The 23,851-nt window shown below is 42.3% G+C and overlaps 2 protein-coding genes across 2 annotated transcripts; one reads left to right on the forward strand and one right to left on the reverse strand.

The window, feature by feature from the left end:
• Positions 1-423: 423 nt before the first annotated feature.
• Positions 424-5,356, reverse strand: fam241a (family with sequence similarity 241 member A). The gene is made up of 2 exons (XM_041812093.1): positions 5,094-5,356; positions 424-2,151 (listed from the first exon to the last, which is right to left on the reverse strand). The coding sequence occupies exons 1-2, from the start codon at positions 5,241-5,243 to the stop codon at positions 1,852-1,854; spliced, it is 450 nt and encodes a 149-aa protein (XP_041668027.1). The 5' UTR covers positions 5,244-5,356; the 3' UTR covers positions 424-1,851.
• Positions 5,357-13,091: 7,735 nt separating this feature from the next.
• On the forward strand, positions 13,092-23,050 carry lrit3b (leucine-rich repeat, immunoglobulin-like and transmembrane domains 3b). The gene is made up of 5 exons (XM_041812248.1): positions 13,092-13,534; positions 15,341-15,376; positions 15,927-15,937; positions 18,618-18,934; positions 22,643-23,050. The coding sequence occupies exons 1-5, from the start codon at positions 13,092-13,094 to the stop codon at positions 23,048-23,050; spliced, it is 1,215 nt and encodes a 404-aa protein (XP_041668182.1).
• The last annotated feature ends 801 nt before the right edge of the window (positions 23,051-23,851 follow it).

Consider the following 23,851-nt stretch of genomic DNA (forward strand, 5'->3'; position numbering starts at 1 on the left):
GATGCAGACAAGATGGCCGACGTACATCCAATCCACACTGAAAGTCTCAACGGGAAGTCCGTAGGTCTAAGGTTAGGCTTAGGCATTATAACCCGAGTGGTTAGGTTCAGGGTACGGCAGTGGGGAAGGTGATATATTTGAGATCCAGCACCAAGGGTTAGGCTTAGGCGTGAGAAAGACTGACAAACACTGGCAGCTGAGTCCAGCACGAAGAGGAAACTTCTGCTTGGGTGGATTGGATGTATAGCGACACCCATGTCGGCCATCTTGACTGCAGCTGGGCCCCTCTCAGTTTGCATGTTTTCCCCGTGTGTGCGGGGTTCTCTCTGTATCAGATACACATATATATATATATATATCTATCAGGTATGAAGCCTTCATCAGATGATGACTGCTGAGATTTGAGGACACAGACGTCAGGTGTGATGAATCAAAGAGGTGTTTTGTGTTTATTATACTCACGTTTGACAGGCAAAGACAATCATGTGCAGAACTTAAAAACTGAAGGTCATATTTAGAAAACATCTACATCAGGATGATGTATTTTTATCTCATGCCAGTGTATATGAAGGTTCAGTGCACAGATATCAGACTCATCATTAACCCACCATTGCTGGCTAGATTCCATTGAAAATGATATGCAAAAAATATTCAACTGGCCTTTTGGGATCGTCGCTTGTAGCTCCTCCTACAGAGAGATTTCACATGAACATAGCGTGTGCTACATGTCAGCTGAACATTCAGACTCTTCTGATTGATTTTTGTTGTCCGACCTTTGCTCTCACACAGCACGTCCACATTCTGCACGTCAGTGTGTGAGAGCTCAGTTTAACCTCTGCAGACTGATTCAAACAGAAACAAACCATTTCCCACAATCCCTGCTGCTGCTGCTCCAAATCAGCTGATCTAAACACCCCACCATGGCAGCAAGAGTGTGTACAACCCCTCTGCTCTGATTTCCCCCGAATTCTGTTTTACAACTGAAGCACATTTTACCGTTAGAGCGCCTTTTTGTGTGGAAGATGAAAAAATTTAAACAAATCAAATAAAATAGTCAAAACTGAGGACATTCCTTTGATTTAAAGCAGCATTGCACTTTGTAGAAATAGATATGGTTGTCTAGATATGAGATTTGTAAACTTGGATATATGACTATTAAATGATATCAATGAGATTATCAATACCAGCACAAATAAAAGTAGGCACCAAAAACTTGGTCATTTTTTTGGAAAAGTATCAAAAACTTCAAGCAGATTCCTTTTATAAAACCATGGCAACTACTTTCTGCAGTTTTGACGGTGTTTAGGAGATTACTTTCAGTTTTTGATGAATTCATTCATTTCAGCATCTGTCTCAGGACTCAGTTGTAGTTTTTTTTTCTTAAAGCTTCGGCACTTTTCTTACTGTCGCTCATTAAATAAAAAATAATGGAAAATGTTTTCTTTAAACCACGAGGCATTGGAAATACCTAAACTTTTGACTTCCTAAATCACTGAAGGTGCTTCAAACATTCCTTTAAAACATTTAGGCAGAATCCTGTGATTTCATCAGGAGTTCTTGATCCCGAAAAATCACGAGCTCCACGTGAGCGCAGGCAGCAGGACTGAATCACTCCTTCCTGAGGAAGGGAGAGATCCAGATCATGAAATCCTGAAAAAATGAAGCCAACTGCTGATGAACTCTTCCTCGACAAGCTTCAAAATGTCCCCAGAAACCTTCCAAGTGAGCGTTCCTTCTGAGTGCTGCAGCACCCCTCCAGACATCCCCTTAAAGCACAGATCCATGACAGGACTGAGTCCCAGCAGCATGTGGAAGCAGTAACTGTGAAAACAGCAGCCTTGGTTTGGATCCTCATTCCTTCTGGATGTAGATGATGATGATGCACAGAGTTCCCACCAGACCCAGGGCCTGGATTCCCAGGAACCAGAGCAGCAGCCAGAAGAAGACGATCACTACGGGCTCCACGATCTTCTCCCCAAAGTACATCTGGCTGAAGCCCAGACCTCGCAGGTACTTGTTGAGCATCCCAAACAAAGTCCCCATCCGCTCACAGTCATCCAGCTGAGGCTGTCGGGTGGTAGGGTCGTCCAGGAGAGGCCATCTGATGCCGGAGTCAAGGGAGAGTCCAGGTCTGTGCCTGCCACCGTCAACCTGAAGAGACAAAGTTTAAGAGCCGATAAACTCAGCAACTTCTCCTCTGATGATCAATAAACAGAAATACGAGGGTAGGGTGAAACACTGAGGTCTTTGTTTTAGACCTGGGTGATTTAAAGGGTTTTTTCAGTGGTTGATAACCGTGACTTCATGATACGACAGCTTTTGTCTTGAATTTCTAGTTTTAGTGTAATCACTGTCTGAAAGTCCAAACAGCCTGAACAATCTCCTGTCTCACACTCGTGCATCATCCCCCACTGGAGCACTTCTCCTGATTTGAGCATTTTGGAAAAGTATGCCAAAGGATGTAGTTAGGTGAAGACTTGAGGGTGAAGTAAACAGCATAAAATCCTGCTGGTTTTGTTCCATACTGCTGCAGCTGCACCAGGAAATGTGGTCACAGCTCCCACGCTCTGCCTGACTTCCTTACTGGGGGAAAGAGCCATGTGAGATACAGAGGATCATGTTTCTAATCTTAGTTTCTGCTGCAGACAGATCTGAGAAATGTGGGTGAACTTGTTGAGAAATCTCAGTCAGACAGGAGAGAAAATCTTAGGGTTACACCCACATCTGAAAAGAAATAAGAGCTCGCTTCTGATTTAACAAGACATCAAACTAAAGGCATTAAACGACCCCAGTGGATCACAGAGAGTGGCTGCAGCAGCACTGAAATAAATCCTGTCAACAGTAAAGGTGTTTGAACTCGTTTCACAGGTTGGTTTTGGCAGAGAGGTGGGGCTGTAGTTTCCATGTAAAGGTGTGTGTGTGGGTGTGTGTGTGTGTGGGGGGGGCCTTCCTGTAGAGCCATTCTCTCTGTTAAACTCATGGGGAAACCAAACCTCGTCACATGACGCAGTGAAAAGAAAGGGACATCAATATGTTCCACATGACAGAGGTTTAAGCCAAAGACAGCCCCCCTTTGTTGTATCTGTGTGAAAAGCTTTAAAAACAGGATCCAGAGGTCAAACATTTGAAAACAAGGCTCTTTTTATACTCCGCCTGCGATGCGTTCAGGCGCAGCAGTTTTCACCGCACCCGCGCGCGACCCTGGAAGCGCTTCAGTAACGCAGCACAGCAGGTCATGTGACCATTTAACCACTGCTGACAGATAGGCAGTTAAATAATTGTGATTTATATTTTTATCTAAGTGCATTTATTATAATTTAGTTGAATACACAACTCTCCAACCTTTCTTGTATAGAATCGGTTTATGTAAAATTTATGAAACCAAGAAATTTCAACACTTTATGTTCTGCAGCTGTGGCCATCTGTCAAAGAAACGCTGATTCACTTTGGCCTGATCTGAAATTTCCAAACAGATGCAGCCAGAGCCGTAGCGAGGGATTTAGGGCCCTGGGAGGAATATCACACACGGCCCCCCTTAGCCAGCCACACAACAAATGCTGCATCAGTTTTACAAATATATATGCATTCTGATGTATTTTTAACCATTACTTCCCAATTTATGAGCATTTTTTACTATGGCTAAATCAAATTGACTTGCATTATTTTGTAGTGCTGGACCACACTGTTTAATATTTTTAAGAGAGGGGCCCTCAGAATTGTATTTTACTCTATTTGATACAAATTTCAGTCCATTGACCGATTCATTTAGTCACTTTAGGTACAATAATGACACTAATTATTCAGAAAAATTCAATAAAAACACACTTTTCATTGCAGGCAAATGGAAGCCCATTTCTGCCATGCAGAAAGGAAAAAATGTGGAAGTAAGGAAATAAAAAAGAAATCCAAAGTCATCATTATCAGATTAAAATTTAAAATTATGAGATAAAAAAATCATAATTAGAAGATAAAAAGTCAAAATTATGAAATAAAGAGTCATTTAGTCAATTATTATAACTTTTTATCTCATAATTATGACTTTTTAATCTTATTATTATGACTTAGAATTCTTATTCAAGAATTTATGTATATTCATGTTTTTAAATCTTTTTTATTTGACCCAAATGGGCTTCCATACAGGCATCTCAAGGGCTCAGTACCCCCCCGTGCTACGCCCATGGATGCAGATGTAAAATAAGTAAATAACTGTGATCTCATATCCATCAGAGTAACCAGTTTCTGTCTTAATTGGCAGCTCTACTGGTCTGTACGTTCTCCCAGTGCTTGGGTTGATGTGGTGTGTGTGGCTGCAGCCAGAAGAGGGCCTGGTGTGTGTGAGTGGAGTAAATGAAGCGGTACCGCTGCGATGTTGGAGACACAGCAGGGCGTGTGCAGGCAGAGGTGGTGATTATCTCCAGAGGACTCTGCATGTGAACACCATCAGAGCCAGGCTCACCCAGCAGTAAACACGGTTAATATGAAGCACTGCTTATCGCTTCTATAGACGTTAATGCTCACATCACATTAAACCATCCTGCACACAGCTCAGCCTTACAGTATCAAACAGTGACAACAATGAGCCGTTACTGTAGAAGATTAAAATATAGGGGATGTATTACCAATCAACCAAAAATTAACCAGATATTTTTGGGCTGTATTGCCCAGCCCTAGTACACGTTATAAACCAGGACAAAGGTTGAAACTAGCAGCAGCTGCAGACTCAGTTTCATTTTCTGTAGTGAAACTAAATGTGATTACATTTTTGTTTTTAGTTAAATAAATAAATTCATATCCCGTTTTGTTACGTTGCTACTTTGACTCTTTACTGTAAATGAAGCATGTTTTAGCGGGAATATTTGGCTTTTGTTTGAGTCAAGAAGCAGTAAAGTGAGAGATTTTTGAATGGGGTTTGGCGCATGCGCTGATGTAACTCTCTATAAGCGCTCTCTGCCGTGTAGTGACGCTGACAGGCTGTTTTACAGCCACAGTGCTCCGGGCTAACCGTCAGCTCTGACTCTGGGGAGCCCCGGAGTGACTTAGCACTGAATCTAATCACCAGGCTACAGCTAGCATGTCTCCGTAGTTCCGTTTACCTGCTGGGTCTGCTGCTGGGGTCCGCGCTGCCTCGCACCGTGGACAGGTTGAGGAGTGTGCCATCTTCTCTGCTCCTCTGTCGGCCGCTCGTCTAAGTCTCGTCGACGGTAAACCGAGGGTTCGTTCGGACGTGGCGTCGCGGCGGACATGGTGAAGCTCCGGTCCGCCGGCAGGAACTTTCACAACATCAAACCATGAGACTTCAGATTGATAGCTGGGTATCAATGTCCGCCCAGGAGGCGCGCCGCGCGTTCATGGCGGCTCTACGACGTCAGCCAATAGCAGAGCAGCATCAACGGCAGGCTGAGATATGTACACATGCGCCACCTACAGGCTGGTGACGGAATCACAGCGCCGTTTAAATACAGTGACAGTAATCACAGGCCTAAGTATATCTGTGGTTGTAATGCTGTTAGATTATTTAGAGCCTGGGCTCTGCTGAGTCATCATTATTCTGAAACATCATTGCACTATTTTTGCTCAGACAGCTATTGTTTTCTTTTTGACCCCTAGAATATATTGAAGTTATTAAATACATATTTTAAACAGGTTTAGTTTAAATAGTGTCCATGTAATGGACATGTCTCGAACCACAAGCTTTATTTAAAACGAGTTTGATTTACTGAAAATCTCCACTGATATAAAGCTGCTGTCATTGTGTTATGTGGTTTACACCCATCGCCTTGTTAGTCGCTCTGACTGGCCTGTGATGTTTTTGGTTAATCTAGTCTCTTATTATTCTGGTCTATGGGTGTCAAACTCAAGGCCCGGGGGCCAAATCTGGCCCGTAGTACAGTTATACCTGGCCCGCAGGATTATTATATTTTTATTCTAACTGGCCCACCAGTATGAGGTCTGCAGATTCCCTCCACTATATAAATGTAAATTTAAGAGTAAAAATTTATCAGATAAAAAGTCGGGAATGTGGGAAAAATGTGTTTTCATTTTTTCATTGTTGCATCCCAGAATTAGAACTTAAACCTTTGATTTTAAATTTCTATTTTTTATTTTAACCTTTTCAATTCACAATCTAAACTTTGATCAAACATTTTGACCTTTTGGATTCACAATTCTAAATTTTGAGTCATATTTTGACCTTTTTTAACTAAATATTTCAAATTTTATCGCATGTTTTGACCTTCCTAACTTTGATTTTTAATCTCATATTTTTATCTGTTAGACTCAGATTTTATGATTTGAACTCATATTTTGACTAGGACTGGGCAATTAACCCAAAATTAGATTAAATCACAAAATGGTCTGCTGCAATTTTCACATTTTAAAGTTACAAAATGTTGAACTCAAATTTGAGTCAGAACATCGGTTTAAAGCTCTTTTGCTGCAGAGATGTTAAACATAACATTTCATGCAAACAATCAAGACCCATTTCTAAGAATAGTCCACAAAACAATCCTACTGTCTTCATTTTTGTAAAGTTTTCTGATTAAATATGAGGATGACATAAAATTTATCTCCCTTCACTATAATAAATCACATCCAGTTTACAAATGAGTCAAACTCATCACATTTAGAGATTTTTTCAAAACTGTTCAGCCCTTGTTCATCTAAACTTGTGTTGGTTATCATATAGAATGATTTCTTGCTTGTGTCTGTTGGAAAAATAATAATACACAGGATTAGGAATTTAAGGAATAATCGCATATGAAATCACAATATTGAGAGGAAAAAATCCCAAATCATTCAGCCCTAATTCTGACCTTTAAAACTCATGATTTCATCTTTCTATCTGATATATTTACTTATAAAAACACTATTTTAAATTTAATCATGTGTTTTTATCTTTTGAACTCATTTATTTATTTTTTTAATCTCAGAGTTTGATCGTTTTGACTGTTTTTTTTATTTTATTTTATTTTAATTTATTTTAATTTTATTATTTTAAAGGTTTTTTGCCCATAATTTATCAGTGGTGAAAATGAGTTGACAGTTACTGGTTAAATACTGACCCTGTTAGGCCCTCAGGTCAGACCTGAATCCAGAACCCGGCCCCTGCTGGGACTGAGTTTGACCCCCCTGGTCTGGTCTATAAAATGTAAAATAATCCCCACACAAATGACTGAGTTTACTGTAGATGAAAACCTACTATTTCTTTTTGTAAACAGAAAAGTGACTCCTTAAGAACGCTCGTTTTTATCTTAAACATTAAATCAAGCACAGTCTGCAGTACAAACAGCTCTGAATACTGGTGGAACAATGCTGCCACCTCCTGGTCTCATAGAGGTACTGCAGTAAGCATACATGCATGACTCCTGCTCTTCCTGTCTGCTTCTTCATGGACCACATGGAGCTGCTGTCTGCATGTATGAGTCTGATCTCTGTCTGTATGATTTTAACACAACAAGCTCAAACTAAAGAATGTCACAGAGAGGTTTGCTGGACTCTCATCCATCCTGTTTGCTGGAAAATGAAACCTGCAGAAATGTTCTACAGTTCCCCGAAGAATGGATGTTGTGGCAGTGTGAGAGGAAATAATGTGACCTCGTAGCCGATGTCACGGTGAAGGTGGTGAATCAGTAGAGACGGTGTTAAACTTCTGAGAGGTTTAAAACATTTATTTTAAGTCAAGCATTTGGTTAAAGAAGTCTGAAATAGCCGTAAAGAGACAGAATACAAATCACAACCCACTAATGTGGTTTCTGTGGTTCTGGGATTTTTAGACATCTTTGAGGTGAGGGATGGACGTGAGGTCGAATGAACTTGACTCCAAAATCCAACAGGAGTGGATATTTGAGCAAAGTTGAAATGGGCTCAGAGGACAGACGGCTCAAATAACGCCTCTGTCCTCCTGTCAGCAGCACAGAGGAACTAAAAACCTCAGCTCTCTGAATAACTCACCAACAAACTAAACAGAACCTGGCTCTGAGCTGGATTAACCCCCCGGGGTGGTCTGTGGTTAAATTAAGCACTGGGACCCTGCAGGACCGCTTTCTGGGCCTGCTGAAGGGTTTTTAGAGCGATCTTAATGATGACACACGTGTTACTGGAAAAATGTAATTTCTTTTATTTCTCAAAAAGGAAAATTATTTCTTAGTATATCTGAGATAAAACTGCTGAATATTCCTCTAAAGAGCTCTACTTCTGTTTCTACTACAGTGATTTATTCACAACAGAACAAAACAACAGAAGCATTTTACATACCAGGAGAAATATGAGCTCATTTTGAATGACAGCAGCAAACCTCAGAAAAGTAGAGACGACCGCCGAAAGGCTGGAAAAAGAAGTGGTACCAAAAAAAAAAAACAGCTGATGGAGAATTTTGCAGCTAATAAGGTTCATGGCAACAAGTCACTAAGATGACTGGGTATAAAAGGAGCATTTAAGAGAGGCAGAGTCTCTCAGAAGTAAAGATGAGCAGAGGTTCACCAATCAGAGAAAAAACTGTCTAAAACTGTGGAACAATTTCAGAATAAGTTTCTCAATATAAAATAGTGAAGAGTTTGAATGTCCTACCAGCTACAGTCCATAATATCATCCAGAGAATCTGCAGAAATCTCTGCAACAAGGCTGAAGGTCAGTATAGGAGGACTCTGGGCCCTGAGGCAGGACCGCATTAAAAACAGGCATGATTCTGCTGTATCCTGCAAAGAAGAAGCCAAAAGGGACCTCAGCCCAGGAGCAGCACTGTCCTCTCAGGGTAAAGGGTCATCTAATACGGACTAGGGATTCATCCAAATTCTGAGTTCTCTTTGGAACCACAGACGCCGTGTCCTGTGGACTAAAGAGGATCTGGAGCATCCAGCTGGTTCTCCTGGCTCAGGTCTAAAGCCTGCGTCTCTGATGGTATGGGGTTGCATTAGTGCCTATGGCGTGGGCAGCTCTAACATCTGGAAAGGAGAGAGAGCTTTTAGAGACACATATGCTCCCATCCAGACAACGTCTCTGTCAGGACCATGCTAGACCACGGACCACATCCATCACAACAGCATGGCTTCACAGGACAAGAGTCCAGGTCCTGAAGTGGTCTGCCTGCAGTCCAGACCTTTCACCAACAGAAAACATTTGGAGCAAAGAAGACCCAGGACTGTTGAGCATCTAGAATCCCCCATCAGACAAGAATGGGACAACATTCCTCTCCATCAGCTGGTCTCCTCACTTCCAGACATTTACAGACTTTTGTTAAAGAAGAGGGGTCAAAGATGACCCTGTCCCTGCTTTTCTGAGACGTGTTGCTGCCATCAGATCAAATGTGAGCTGATATTTTTGCTGAAATGGTGAAACGTCTCCTCTGTGACGTATTCTCAGTAAAACGGTTTTATTTGCGTTGAACACACTGCCCCAGCTTTGTTGGTGTAATATTGAACACAGTGGCGGTCGTAGGTGAAGGTATTATTTCATCCACTGCTGTGTGAATTAGTGAACAGGTGAGTCAGTCTGCCAGGGGTCAGGAGGTCAGTAACTCTCCACAGGTAAAGGTGAAAGGTCAAACGGTCTGACAACCAAAAAGCGGCGTGCTGGCCCTGATGTTGTCATTTGTGACACCGACAGTGAGGCGTGAGATTACACGCCGCTTGTAAGCGCCATAATCCCGGCTAATCTGGGCTTGAGTTTCACTCTGCTGTGAGCACAGCCTCAGAGAGGGAGTATGGGAGCGCTGAGGGTCTCTGTGGGTCCACGGTTCATCTGATGAAGGACGATGCATCTGCTGCTGCTGGTCCAGGTCCTGCAGTCCGCTCTGTGGGGGGTCCACTCCTGTCCGGCTGTGTGTTCCTGCCTGTACTCGACCGGAGGAGGCGCAGAGTTAAGGTTCAGTAAGACGGACTTCCCTCTCATCTGTGTGTGTGTGTTTAGTGTGTGTGTGACCCTGCGTGGCTCATTAAGCTCGATAAAGTGTTAAACCAGCAGAGTCCAGCTCTAACAGCATGTGAGGGTTTCTAAACATTTACTCACTAAACAATGAGCGGCCCTGTTTGAGTCCAGGGCTCTACTGGTGGGTCAGGATCTAAGAGTGAGATCAGATGTGTGCTTGAAGAAACAGAGCTGTTGTTAGAAGTCTATGATGTATGGAAGCCCAAAGCAGACATGTCTTTAAATATAAATGCAATCACGACCTTCGGGCTGTCAAACACTTAAGAGTTTAAATCCTGAATAATGTCAGGTTAGGGTTAGTTAGTTCATTTCTGTTTATCTCACTTTTATTACGCATTTTGAAATTCCACGATTTAGCATTGAAGTTCCTTTTCCCACTCCAGACTGTGGGTTTGAACATCTAAACCAGCAGGGGCTGAAATCTGGATTTAGGTCTGACCTGAGGGTCTAACAGGGTCCAGATTTACCGAAAACTGTCAACCGTGTTTTCACAGGTAACGAATTACAGAGAAAATGATGATAAATGATTTTAAGCATCAATGTTACTGTGTGTCCATGTCAGATAAATGCTAAATAAATAAATAAATGACTTAAAGGCTCAAAATCTGAGATAAAAGTCAACTTTATAAGTCCTAAAGGTCAAAATACAAAATTAAAAGTCAACATAAGGTTTTTAAAAAGCAAATATATGAGATAGAGAGTTAAAATCATGAGTTTAAAGGTCAAGATAGAAGATAAAATTCTAGATCAAGAGTTTAAAAAGTGAAAATATAAGATAAAAGTCAAAGTTAGGAGTTTAAAAGGTCACAATATGAAATAAAATTCAAAATCCTAAGTTTCAGTCATAATCTTTGGCTGCAAAATGAAAATATGAAATGAAAATAAACTAATTTCTTTCCCTCATTCCTGATTTCTACTCTCTACTTTTTCAGATTTTTATGACATAACAAGGATTTTTTTTTAATCTTCAAGGTTAAATCAACATTTTTATACTGGAGGAACTCTGCAGACCTGGTTCCTGTGAGCCACTTCTTATTAAACATGAAATGATCCTGAGGGCCGGGTAAAACTGCACCGTGGGCCACATTTGGCCCCCAGGCCTTGAGTTTGACCCCCCTGATCTAAGCTGTCTGTGAGTTTTTTAAAGTGAAGTGAGACATGGACTTATTTTACATCACTGTTCTGCAGGGTGAGCCTGCAGTGGGACAATAAAGCATTAATGACATTAATGCAGATTAGAGACTTTAACTGAGTGTGATTAATGCATTAATGCTATCAGCCCTGATGTATGACCGTATATTTTTGTTCCTTCTTGGGATCTCGTCTTACCGATCTTATTATTTTGGGACAGCAAAGCTGGGTTTAATGAAAGTGTGGACATTTCTGGAGTTCTCTTCAAAGTTAGCCCATTTTTCATGGTATCAGGAGAAAAGTGAGTAAAGTAACATGCATGTCCTTCCAGGGCTTCCATAATGATTTAGTTCTTAACATGTGTCTTCTCTATCATATCTTCTGTTCTCTCTAGCTTGACTTTCAGCAAGAATGGGACATTTTCATCAAAGTGGTTAAAACTGTTGATGTGGCATTCGCTCATTTGGATCCTGACAGAAAACCAGTTTAGCATCCCCGACTTACAGCCTGTAGAAATATGGATGTTTAATCCTTTTATTAATTTTATTAATCAATCATGGTCAAAATAATTCTGCAGTTTTGACAAAAACCAGCTAAAAGCCTCTTTAATGTCAAAGTAAAAATAGATTTATTTAATGTTTATTTGTAATTTCAATTAAATAAAGATATCATTAAAACAGTCATTGGTCAATCAATATTCCTGGCTACCATTACACCATGAAGACAAAAGAACACTCAGAGGATGGAGACAGAAACATCTCTAAGTCTCTGAACATCCCCCAGAGTTCAGTTAAATCATCATGAAGAAATGAAGGAATATGTCACATGTGTAAATCTGCCTAGATCAGACCGTCCTCACACACTGAGTGGGCGTGCAAGAAGGAGACTAGAGAGAGAGGACACCAAGACACCTATGACTACTCTGAAGGAGCTCCAAGCTTCAGCAGCTGAGATGGAGAGACTCTGCAGACAACAACTGTTGGCCGGGTTCTTCACCAGTCAGAGCTTTATGGGAGAGTGGCAAAGAGAAAGACACTGTTGAAGAAAACTCAGATTCAATCTGGACTAGAGTTCACCAGAAGGACTGTGGGAGACTCCATGGTCAAGAGGAAGAAAGGTCTTTGGTCTGATGAGACCAGAATGGAGCTTTGAGACCATCAGACAAGACGCCAAACACTGACATCACCACAAACACACCATCCCCACTGTGGAGCACGCTGGTGGCAGCATCATGCTGTGGGGATGCTTCTCGGCAGCATCGTGCTGTGGGGATGCTTCTCAGCAATATCGTGCTGTGGGGATGCTTCTCAGCAGCATCGTGCTGTGGGGATGCTTCTCAGCAATATCGTGCTGTGGGGATGCTTCTCAGCAGCATCGTGCTGTGGGGATGCTTCTCAGCAGCATCGTGCTGCGGGGATGCTTCTCGGCAGCTGGCTTTGTAAAGGCGGTGTAAAATGAATGAAGCAAAACAAAGTAAAATCCTGGAGGACGATCTTCTTCAGTCTGACAGAGAACTACAGCCTGGGAGCAGATTTATTTTCCAGTCAGAGACAGAGCAGAGGCATTCACAGAAATGGTTTAAAGACATCAGGGAGAATGATCTGGAGTCAAAGCTCAGACCTCAATCCTATAGAGAATCTGTGGCTGGACTCTAACAGGACTGCTCAGTCCTGATCCCTGATCATCCTGACAGAACTTGAGCAGTTTTTCAGAGAAGAATGGATACATTTCAGTTTCCAGATGTTTAGGACTGATGTTGACCTACATTTCTATAAATCAGCACCAGTTAAGGTACACGGATTCTTTCATGGATGAATTTCACATAAAGAGGCAGAAAATCTGTTTAAATTTGCCTTCCTGGTTCATGCTGTGAGCTACTTGCAAAGCATTCTGGGACGGCTCAGCATACAACACAGGAATCACGTCCTCGCTGTGCCTCTGACCGCCGTGGTCGTGTAGATAACCTGCTGACCAGTGCTACAGAATGCTTGGACCTTTCCTCAGTTATGTCAGATCTAGCGAGGTCCTGACATGTAAAAATGTTTTTCTGTTGCTCTCGTGTCATCTTTCACAACGCTGCCGTCTCGGCTCTGTGTTTACCCCGTAGGTCGGTGCGGTGCAGTGACCCTGGGATCTCATCTGTTCCTGTTAACATCCCTGCTGACACGGTTAAACTGCGCCTTGAGAAAACCTTGATCTCCAGGGTGCCCCGGGCAGCCTTCTTCAACCTGTCTGACCTGCGCTTCCTGTGGCTGAACTACAACTCCATCACCGCCATCCACCCCAGCAGCTTCGTCAACCTGAAGGCCTTACGAGAGCTGCGTCTGGACGGGAACCTCCTCACTTCCTTTCCGTGGGAGGGGCTTAGGGACATGCCCCGCCTCCAAACTCTGAGTCTCCATAACAACCGTCTGTCCAGCCTTCCTGCTCACGCTTCTCTGTTTCTCCCCAACATCACCTTTCTGGATCTCTCCAGCAACAGGTGAAAATTGACCACAGCTAGCACTGATGCTAACTGATGCTAGTGCTGATGCTAACTGATGCTAGCGCTGATGCTAACTGATGCTAGCGCTGATGCTAACTGATGCTAGTGCTGATGCTAGCGCTGATGCTAACTGATGCTAGTGCTGATGCTAACTGATGCTAGTGCTGATGCTAACTGATGCTAGCGCTGATGCTAACTGATGCTAGCGCTGATGCTAACTGATGCTAGCGCTGATGCTAGCGCTGATGCTAACTGATGCTAGCGCTGATGCTAACTGATGCTAGCGCTGATGCTAGCGCTGATGCTAACTGATGCTAGTGCTGATGCTAACTGATGCTAGCGCTGATGCTAACTGATGCTAGTGCTGATGCTAACTGATGCTAGCACTGATGCTAACTGAAGCTAGCACTGATGTTAACTGATGTTAACTGATGCTAACTGAAGCTAGTACTGATGCTAGCACTGATGTTAACTGATGCTAGCACTGATGTTAACTGATGCTCACTGATGCTAACTCATGCTAACTGATGCTAGTGCTGATGCTAACTAATGCTATCACTGATGCTAACTGAAGCTAGCACTGATGTTAACTGATGTAAGCACTGATGTTAACTGATGCTAACTGAAGCTAGTGCTGATGCTAGCACTAATGTTAACTGATGCTAGTACTGATGCTAGCATTGATGCTCACTGATGCTAACTCATGCTAACTGATGCTAGCACTGATGCTAACTAATGCTAACTGATGCTAGCACTGATGCTAACTGAAGCTAGCACTAATGTTAACTGATGCTAGTACTGATGTCAACTGATGCTCACTGATGCTAACTCATGCTAACTGATGCTAGTGCTGATGCTAACTGATGCTAGTGCTGATGCTAACTGATGCTAGTGCTGAAGCTAGCACTGATGCTAGTGCTGATGCTAACTGATGCTAGCACTGATGCTAACTGATGCTAGTGCTGATGCTAACTGATGCTAATGCTGATGTTAACTGATGCTAGCGCTGATGCTAACTGATGCTAACTGAAGCTAGCACTGATGTTAGCGCTGATGCTAACTGATGCTAGCGCTGATGCTAACTGATGCTAGCGCTGATGCTAACTGATGCTAGTGCTGATGTTAACTGATGCTGGCGCTGATGCTAACTGATGCTAGTGCTGATGCTAACTGAAGCTAGCACTGATGTTAACTGATGTAAGCACTGATGTTAACTGATGCTAACTGAAGCTAGTGCTGATGCTAGCACTGATGTTAACTGATGCTAGCACTGATGTTAACTGATGTTAACTGATGCTAACTGAAGCTAGTACTGATGCTAGCACTGATGTTAACTGATGCTAGCACTGATGTTAACTGATACTCACTGATGCTAACTCATGCTAACTGATGCTAGCACTGATGCTAACCAATGCTATCACTAATGCTAACTGAAGCTAGCACTGATGTTAACTGATGTAAGCACTGATGTTAACTGATGCTAACTGAAGCTAGCGCTGATGCTAGCACTGATGTTAACTGATGCTAGCACTGATGTTAACTGATGCTCACTGATGCTAACTCATGCTAACTGATGCTAGCACTGATGCTAACTAATGCTAACTGATGCTAGCACTGATGCTAACTGAAGCTAGCACTAATGTTAACTGATGCTAGTACTGATGCTAGCACTGATGCTCACTGATGCTAACTCATGCTAACTGATGCTAGCACTGAGGCTCACTGATGCTAACTCATGCTAACACTGATGCTAACTGTTGCTAGCTTCATACAGGCCGCTCATCTGGCTCTCTACCTCTGCAGGCTGACGGTGCTACCTGCTGAGCTGCTCGACCTCTGGTTCCCTCCTCCAGGACAACCAGGAGGACTCGTTCAGAGGAGGATTTTGGGTAAAGTCTCCTTGTAGAAAAGAAATTAGTTCACATTTAAAAAGCTTCTTGAATAGAAAAACGTTGGTCGGCAATCCAAGCGCTCGCATAACACGCCCAGTCAGCCCACATCCACACTGATGGCTGAGGTTACTGTGGAGAACAGGCCGTCCACACACGTCCATACACCATCGGTGAGACAGCGGGAGCAAATAAGAGTCAAGTTTCACGCCTAAAGACACATCCGGAGCTGGGGATCGACCCCAGAAGCTTCCAAAGTGTGAGACGACGACCCTACCCACTGAACCACAGTCGCCCCTAAAACACCATTCAGGACAGGAAACGTTCACTGTCAGAAACCGTCATTGAAAGATCAGATATAACCTTTTTTTTCCCCAAATTATTTTAGCTTAATTATTTTAACAAACAGCAGTCCGGATCAAAAAGACCAAATATTTAAATGTTTTGGGAATTTTAACCATTTAAATGCAGATCCACTACAGAGAGTGTCAGGCAGTCAGGTTATTTCCAAGCAGAGTCCAGGAGGAACAAAGCTGATGTTGAATTATTAGTGTAGCTAATGTAGCTTCAAAAAGTGCTCTGCAAAATTAGAGAATCTTTTTGTTCCACTTCTTATTATCAAATGAAGATTCGGTTGATCAAAGTGACTAAATATTTTCAAGATTTTAACCCTTTAAATCCCAGTTTGGATACATGGTGTCAGTGTTTTTCATGAAAATCACAGAAAGTGAGTTATATCCTAAATAATATATATCAGAGGGCTGTTTTTTAAAAACTACACCCAGAGATAAGTCCAAAGACTAGCAACAACATTGGTTTTGAATATTATTTTGTGCTGTCTGATTTAAAGTTTACTGCAGACCTCAGTCATTCTGGGACAAAAAAATCCTGTTTAATCCCATTTTATGCCCCCACCCCAAAAATCCTTTAAATGCTGAAGTGTTTGGTTTAATCAGTGTTTAAGCTGCTCAAAATAATTAAGACAAAAATATTGGTAAAAATATTTTCATGTAATTTTTAATAAAGGATGCACAATGTCAGGATGTCAGCAAATACTAGCTTAAAAAATAAAATACTGGCATCAGCAGACAAACAGTATTTTGCCAATAAAACCTGCTGATATCAGTGGTAAATCCTGGCTGAATGAACTTTAAACTCTGTGTGTTAAAGACTGAGGTTTTAGGTCTAAACTACATTTAACTATTGGTGTCAGTATCCCTAAAATGAGGGAGTAAATATTGGAGTAAATATTGGAGTAAATATTGGAGTACTGGATATCATTTTGGTATTGCACCGGTTTGGCTCAGTGGGTAGAGAAGGCTCCGTTATACAGAGGGTTTATCTCTCTCTGGTTGTCTGATCTAAAAGAGGATAAAAAACTCAAAAACAGAGATTGCAGACCTCCACCATCAGCCCTACCTCCCAATAGTGAAGAATCCTTTCAAAAATTCCTGGATCCGTCCCCATGTGCCCCCCACCATGGCATTCGCCGATTACTCCCTCCCCAGTGGGGTGGAAACATGGTGAGGCAAAGTATTGGCTTCACTATGTGTGGACTGTCATGGCGGAAGCATCCATGGTCTCACCGGACAGCTGAAAGTCATGTCAGAGGGTGAATATTCCTCTATTCCTCCCAGCATTGTGAGTATTCTCACTACAATTCTCTGTCTTTCTCTCTGTTATGCTCCGAATCGTCTCTTCGACCGGGAGTTCGTCTTTCAAACTCTATAAACTCCAAAACTTTGAATAGAAACACACCCAAAAATGCTGCTGGGATTGAAATTACTCATGTCCGCCATCTCCTGGTGTAAAGTGGAAGAGCAGACCTCCGCCATTAGCCCTATCTCCCAATAGTACAGAATCCTTAAAAAAATTCCTGGATCCAGACGGTGATCCGGATCAGTTCCAAAATCTAATCAGTTCTTCCTTATGCCATTTCTGACATTTCCTGAAAATTTCATCCAAATCCATCCATGGCTTTTTGAGTTATGTTGCTAACAATCTAACGAACAAACGAACTAATGAACAAACCCACCCGATCACATGACCTCCTTGGCGGAGATAAAAACTTGATCTAAAATATATCAAAATGTCATGAGAATGATTTTCATAACTGACATTTTTGGGAAGCTTATTCAGGTGCAAAACTTTTATAGAGTAAACCATAGACCCACTAAAAAACAAAATTGTAATTTAATAAGATAAAAACAATTCTACAAAAAAAAAATGCCATATGCAGCAACACTGACAAAACAATGCACAATAAAAGTGAAAAATTCACCCTTGTAGACAAAAATGTCCACAGTGATATCAGAAGGTTAATATCCATCAGCTCTCCACATGTAGACTAATAATTTATCCATCAAATGAAACTACGTTTCCTGTTTCCTACTTCACCAGCATTCATGTGGTTTAAGGTAGCCTATTAGATTTTTCCACTTGTTATCATGAATATGACTCTGGAATTTAAGAAGTAGACAAAACAAGCAAAGAAGAACAAGTCTGAGATTTTAAGATTAAAGGGGACATATTTAACCCTTTATGACAGGTTTATATGGGTCTCAGAGGTCCCATAAACATGCCTGTGAGCTTTGTTTCTGTAAAAACACTCCAGTGTTGATGTCTGCATGTCTAAAAACCCCTCTGTTTCAGCCCTGCTCAGAACCTGGGGGCGGAGCTAACTCCCCCACATGACATCATGAGGGGAAATCTGAGAACGGCTTGTTTCAGAACACATTTTCTGGAGGGGTGGGGTTGGGGGGGTTCTCTGATTCTTGGCGGGATTGTGGCACATGTTTTTGCTAGAAAAGCCTTAAAAGGTTTATTTTTACATGTGTGACCTAGGTCATAGGTCATATGTGGCCTTTATAATGATAATACTATCAGGAAAAGATATAAATGATTCTTTAATGCAGGGTTTATGATGACTGCTTCAGGGGTAAAACCTTTTAAATCAAAGGCCACTGAATCCAAACTTTCACCTTTGACACCTCTACTTAGAAAATCTGAGCCCCTCCAAGACCGACATGAAAGAAACCTAAACAGCCTCCACGATTTATTTCATCAGAGACCTTTGTCTCCAGTATTCACTCAGTATTTCCTCGTGGTTTTAGTTATTTTGTAAAATCTGACGTTGGCTACCTCAGAGCAGACTCGCAGATGCTCCCTGGATCCTGGTAGTGAACTCAGAGTCACTCTGATAACCAGGTCTTTATTTGTCCCAGGTCTCCATGACAACCCCTGGCTGTGTGACTGCCAGATCTCCATGGTCATGTCTCTGTCCATGTCTCTGGCGAGTCCCGTGGTGCTGATGGATCAGGGGCTGGTCTGCAGCCGCTCCGTGGATCAGTGGGGGACCACGCTGAGCCAGCCGGAGCTTACCCGCTGCACGAGGCCGTCGGTCCAACCTGCCGCCACCAGGGTCATCTCCCCGCTGGGCAGCAACGTCATCCTGCGCTGTGAAGCCACCGGGTACCCGACGCCCACGCTGACCTGGATCAAATCCTCAGCCTACACAGGTGAAGGACCCAGGGTCTGTCCGAGGTGATAAAGAGGCGATAAGATCGTCTAAACAGTCCAGTCACACATTCATCTTCTTTCTCTGCAGATTGCTGCAGGAAGAACACGTTTGAGAGCTCAGACCAGCTCCCCAGGAGTCTGGAGAGCTGTAAGTGCTGCATTCATCCTTCAGATTATGATGTAAACCTCCATAATCCACAAAAGCAGGTTTTTCCTGTCTAAATTTAGTTTTTCAGGCATCAGCAACAGACTACGGCTCCATACATGCAGGCTGCAGTAACAATGCTGATACCCCAACACACACAGTTTAACACACACACAGTTTAACACACACAGTTTAACACACACACAGTTTAACACACACAGTTTAACACACACACAGTTTAACACACACACAGTTTAACACACACAGTTTAACACACACACAGTTTAACACACACAGTTTAACACACACACAGTTTAACACACACAGTTTAACACACACACAGTTTAACACACACACAGTTTAACACACACAGTTTAACACACACACAGTTTAACACACACAGTTTAACACACACAGTTTAACACACACACAGTTTAACACACACACAGTTTAACACACACAGTTTAACACACACAGTTTAACACACACAGTTTAACACACACACAGTTTAACACACACACAGTTTAACACACACAGTTTAACACACACACAGTTTAACACACACACAGTTTAACACACACAGTTTAACACACACAGTTTAACACACACACAGTTTAACACACACACAGTTTAACACACACAGTTTAACACACACAGTTTAACACACACACAGTTTAACACACACAGTTTAACACACACACAGTTTAACACACACACAGTTTAACACACACAGTTTAACACACACACAGTTTAACACACACACAGTTTAACACACACACAGTTTAACACACACAGTTTAACACACACAGTTTAACACACACACAGTTTAACACACACAGTTTAACACACACACAGTTTAACACACACAGTTTAACACACACACAGTTTAACACACACAGTTTAACACACACAGTTTAACACACACACAGTTTAACACACACAGTTTAACACACACACAGTTTAACACACACAGTTTAACACACACACAGTTTAACACACCCCGTTTAACACACACACAGTTTAACACACACACAGTTTAACACACACAGTTTAACACACACACAGTTTAACACACACAGTTTAACACACACACAGTTTAACACACACAGTTTAACACACACACAGTTTAACACACACACAGTTTAACACACACACAGTTTAACACACACAGTTTAACACACGACCACATGACTAACATACCCTAACATGGCTCATACCTGCAACATCAAAAACACAACAGATCCTGTGGCTGACAACAAAGAAACCAGAGAGACAGAAAAATGGAGAAAGAGAGAGAGCTTAGGAAGAGGGTGGGGGTAGAGCATCACCCCCGCCTGCCTGGGCTGATGCTCTACCTCCCCCTACTCCCTCATTTTCACGAGTGAAGAGCGTGTGAGAAAAGAGTAAGAACAGAGGTGTCGAGGGGTTTAGTCAACCTTTATTTTGGCCCCCAGCTCACATTTTTCCTCCTCCTACATCTTTGAAAATCCCTGTCCCGGCACTCCCAGCTCTCTGAGTGATGAAACTGCTGACCGTGCCAGAAACTGTCTACATCCCAGAATGCTCACAGGAAACCACAGAACATGTCAGACCTCAGATTAGTGCAGAAAATCTCCTGTTGCACAACATGAAAGCAAGATGCTGCACTGAAGGCCAACTAGCCCGGCACGGAGTCAAACATACGGAAGCCCATTAGGAATTGATTGGATTTTTTTTAGCTTCATTTATTTAGTCCTGCCCCTTCATTAACATATCAAACCACTCCATGAAAACAAATCCACTTTAAACATGAAATATTAAGGTTAGGTAATTAGTCAAAAAGAAATTTTCAATCTAAATAAGATGGAGAATGCCATGTAAAATATAACAAGAGAAGAAGAAGAAGAAAAACAAACCAATCAAAACAGAGTAAAAACAGTGCAAATAATTCCCTGCAGTGGAAGTGATTAAAAACTATGTAAAGATTAAACACATCATCATGGACATAAACACAGTCACAAAATACAGAAAAAACACATGAGCAACACAACTGAAGGTCAGACCAGACACCAGGGGGCAGCAGAGGACAGAACCACAGACAGACACCAGGGGGCAGCAGAGGACAGAACCACAGGCAGACACCAGGGGGCAGCACAGGACAGAACCACAGACAGACACCAGGGGGCAGCAGAGGACAGAACCACAGACAGACACCAGGGGGCAGCAGAGGACAGAACCACAGGCAGACACCAGGGGGCAGCACAGGACAGAACCACAGACAGACACCAGGGGGCAGCACAGGACAGAACCACAGGCAGACACCAGGGGGCAGCAGAGGACAGAACCACAGGCAGACACCAGGGGGCAGCACAGGACAGAACCACAGACAGACACCAGGGGGCAGCACAGGACAGAACCACAGACAGACACCAGGGGGCAGCACAGGACAGAACCACAGACAGACACCAGGGGGCAGCAGAGGACAGAACCACAGACAGACACCAGGGGGCAGCACAGGACAGAACCACAGACAGACACCAGGGGGCAGCACAGGACGGAACCACAGACAGACACAGACAGATTGATTTATTGATGAGCCATAGTTTCACATATATCAGCAGCATTCGCTGAGCTCTCACAGATGTTGGGATGTTCTTCCATCCCAGTGAAGCTCTCATACTACAGGGACTTTCCTGAGTTATTTAATGCAGGCCCCTCATGAAGAAAAATATGAGATTGAAAAGGTGATAAAAAGTAAAAAATATGAGTGAAAAAGGTGAAAATATGGGATAAAAAGCCAAATTTTGAGTTTAAAACTCAAAATTGTGAAGAGTCAAAGTTGTGAGTTAAAAAGTACAAAATATTGGTAAAAAAGTCAAAATTGTGAAATGAAATTCAAGGTGTAACTAAAAAGATGATAGCATGAGAGAAAAAATTAAAATTATGAGAGGAAAGCCAAACTTATGAGATAAAAAATCCAAATCATGAAATAGTAAGTAAAAATATTGCAACAAAGAGTTATATTGATATTTGAAGTCAAAATTTTGCGCTAAGATTCAAAGTTGTGAGATTAAAAGTAAAAAAATATGGGGTAAAAAGTCAAAATTGTGAGATCAAAGTTGTAAATTAAAAATGATAGCATGAGAGAAAGAACAGGTACGCGGGAAGCCCGGGTTCGAATCCAGCCTGAGGCCCTGTCCCACACTGTCTTCCCTGTTTCTGAGTCTATCCACTAATCTCTATCCAGTAAACGCACCAAAACAAATCCTTGGAAAAAAAAAGTAACATTATGGGTTAAAAGTGAAAATTAGGAGTTAAGGGGCAGAATTAAGAGACAAAAAATTGCAAAATAAGTCATAATTTTGACTTTTTGTCTCATAATTTAGACCTACTTTCTCGTAATTCAAATTGAAGATTTGCTTTTAAACTTTTCAAACTTGATGTTTTTTCTTTTTGTCAGTGGAGAAAATCGTTTCAGTCACTCAGCATCCCCACGAATAAGGATGATCTGAAATAGTATGAATAAATGTATATTTTCACTTGTGTCATAGATAACGGCCTGTTATATGACAGCTGACGTGTTTGTTTCATGATGAAGTCATGCAGGAGTCTCCTCGAGTCGGGGTCCGCTGGTCCATCATCATCCTGAACGGACTATCCTACAAAGACGCCGGCGAATACCGCTGCCAGGCCCGGAACATGGCGGGACTCTCCGAAGCCCCCATCAAACTGAGGGTGGTGGGGGTCACCAGCCTGTCCCGTTTCCCAAAGAGGAAATACCCAAAGACCCCGCTAAAGTTATCCACAAAGTACAAGAGACCAAACCAGACTACATCCAGGACCAGCAGCCTGTCAGCCAAGGAGAACCAGATCCCCCAGAACCTCACACCCTCAGAGAACAAGACTGCTTCTAATCTGGTGTCCACAGAGCTCCTGACAGCGAGACGGCGCAGACTGAACTTAACGGATGCAAATAAATAGACGTCTGTTTCCTCCAGGATGCTGGCTTTGATATGGAAGACTTTGTCAACCTTTACTTAGAGCTTTTTTGTTTGTTACTGAGCTTTTCTGTCAGTAAAACTTGTTTTTAAATAAAATGTCTGACATTAAAACATGGCTCTCGTGTCTGAGATGTGACCTACGGTGGCCTGAATGCATGTTTTAAAGCTCCTGTGGTTCATCATGAAGACGCCGCACGTTCACAGTATGTCGGTACGCTCTGTCAGATGTTTTTTACTCTCAGAAAGGACACGGAGGGGAAAATGTGTGGAAGTATTCCTGGATCCTGAGAAAATAATAGTTTGAAAGGTATTCACACATTTCTTTCAGAAACTCATCAGAGGAATTTGCTTTAACAGAGCACCAAGGAGGAACAATGAGCCTTCTATGGAGCCAGGCACGCTCATACATCCATCCAGCTCATCCAGCATGTCTGTTTTTAATGCAGCGCTGCAGAGAGCCCAAAGATCACAAGAATCCAATATTGACCTTTAACCTTTGGGATTCTCTGTTGGTGATATAGTGTACAGCAGAGGTCATCAACAACATCTGGAGAAGGGTTGGCTTTTACAGACACTTTGGAGCCGATCTCTGAAAAACAAAATCAATAAAGTAGTCTCATTTACATATTTTTGTTTAAATGTTTTAATTTTACTTCAAATTTATCTGATTGTTAGCGAGATCAGTCCATCACAGCCAGCCACAAGGGGGCGACTGAGATATTTCAGCTGAATATTCCTGAAGCCAGGAGTAGAAAATGTCAGTTTAATCAGGAACAGGCTG

This window comes from Cheilinus undulatus, linkage group 18, assembly GCF_018320785.1.
Source record: "Cheilinus undulatus linkage group 18, ASM1832078v1, whole genome shotgun sequence".
Lineage (NCBI taxonomy): Eukaryota > Metazoa > Chordata > Actinopteri > Labriformes > Labridae > Cheilinus > Cheilinus undulatus.

Coding starts and splice junctions, on each gene's coding strand:
- lrit3b (XM_041812248.1), top strand. CDS start 13,092: ATGTTTTTCTGTTGCTCTCGTGTCATCTTTCACAACGCTGCCGTCTCG. Junction 13,535..15,340: donor CTGGATCTCTCCAGCAACAG/GTGAAAATTGAC, acceptor CTACCTCTGCAG/GCTGACGGTGCTACCTGCTG. Junction 18,935..22,642: donor TGACCTGGATCAAATCCTCA/GCCTACACAGGT, acceptor GTTATATGACAG/CTGACGTGTTTGTTTCATGA.
- fam241a (XM_041812093.1), bottom strand. CDS start 5,243: ATGTCCGCCGCGACGCCACGTCCGAACGAACCCTCGGTTTACCGTCGA. Junction 2,152..5,093: donor CCCAGCAGCAGACCCAGCAG/GTAAACGGAACT, acceptor TTGTCTCTTCAG/GTTGACGGTGGCAGGCACAG.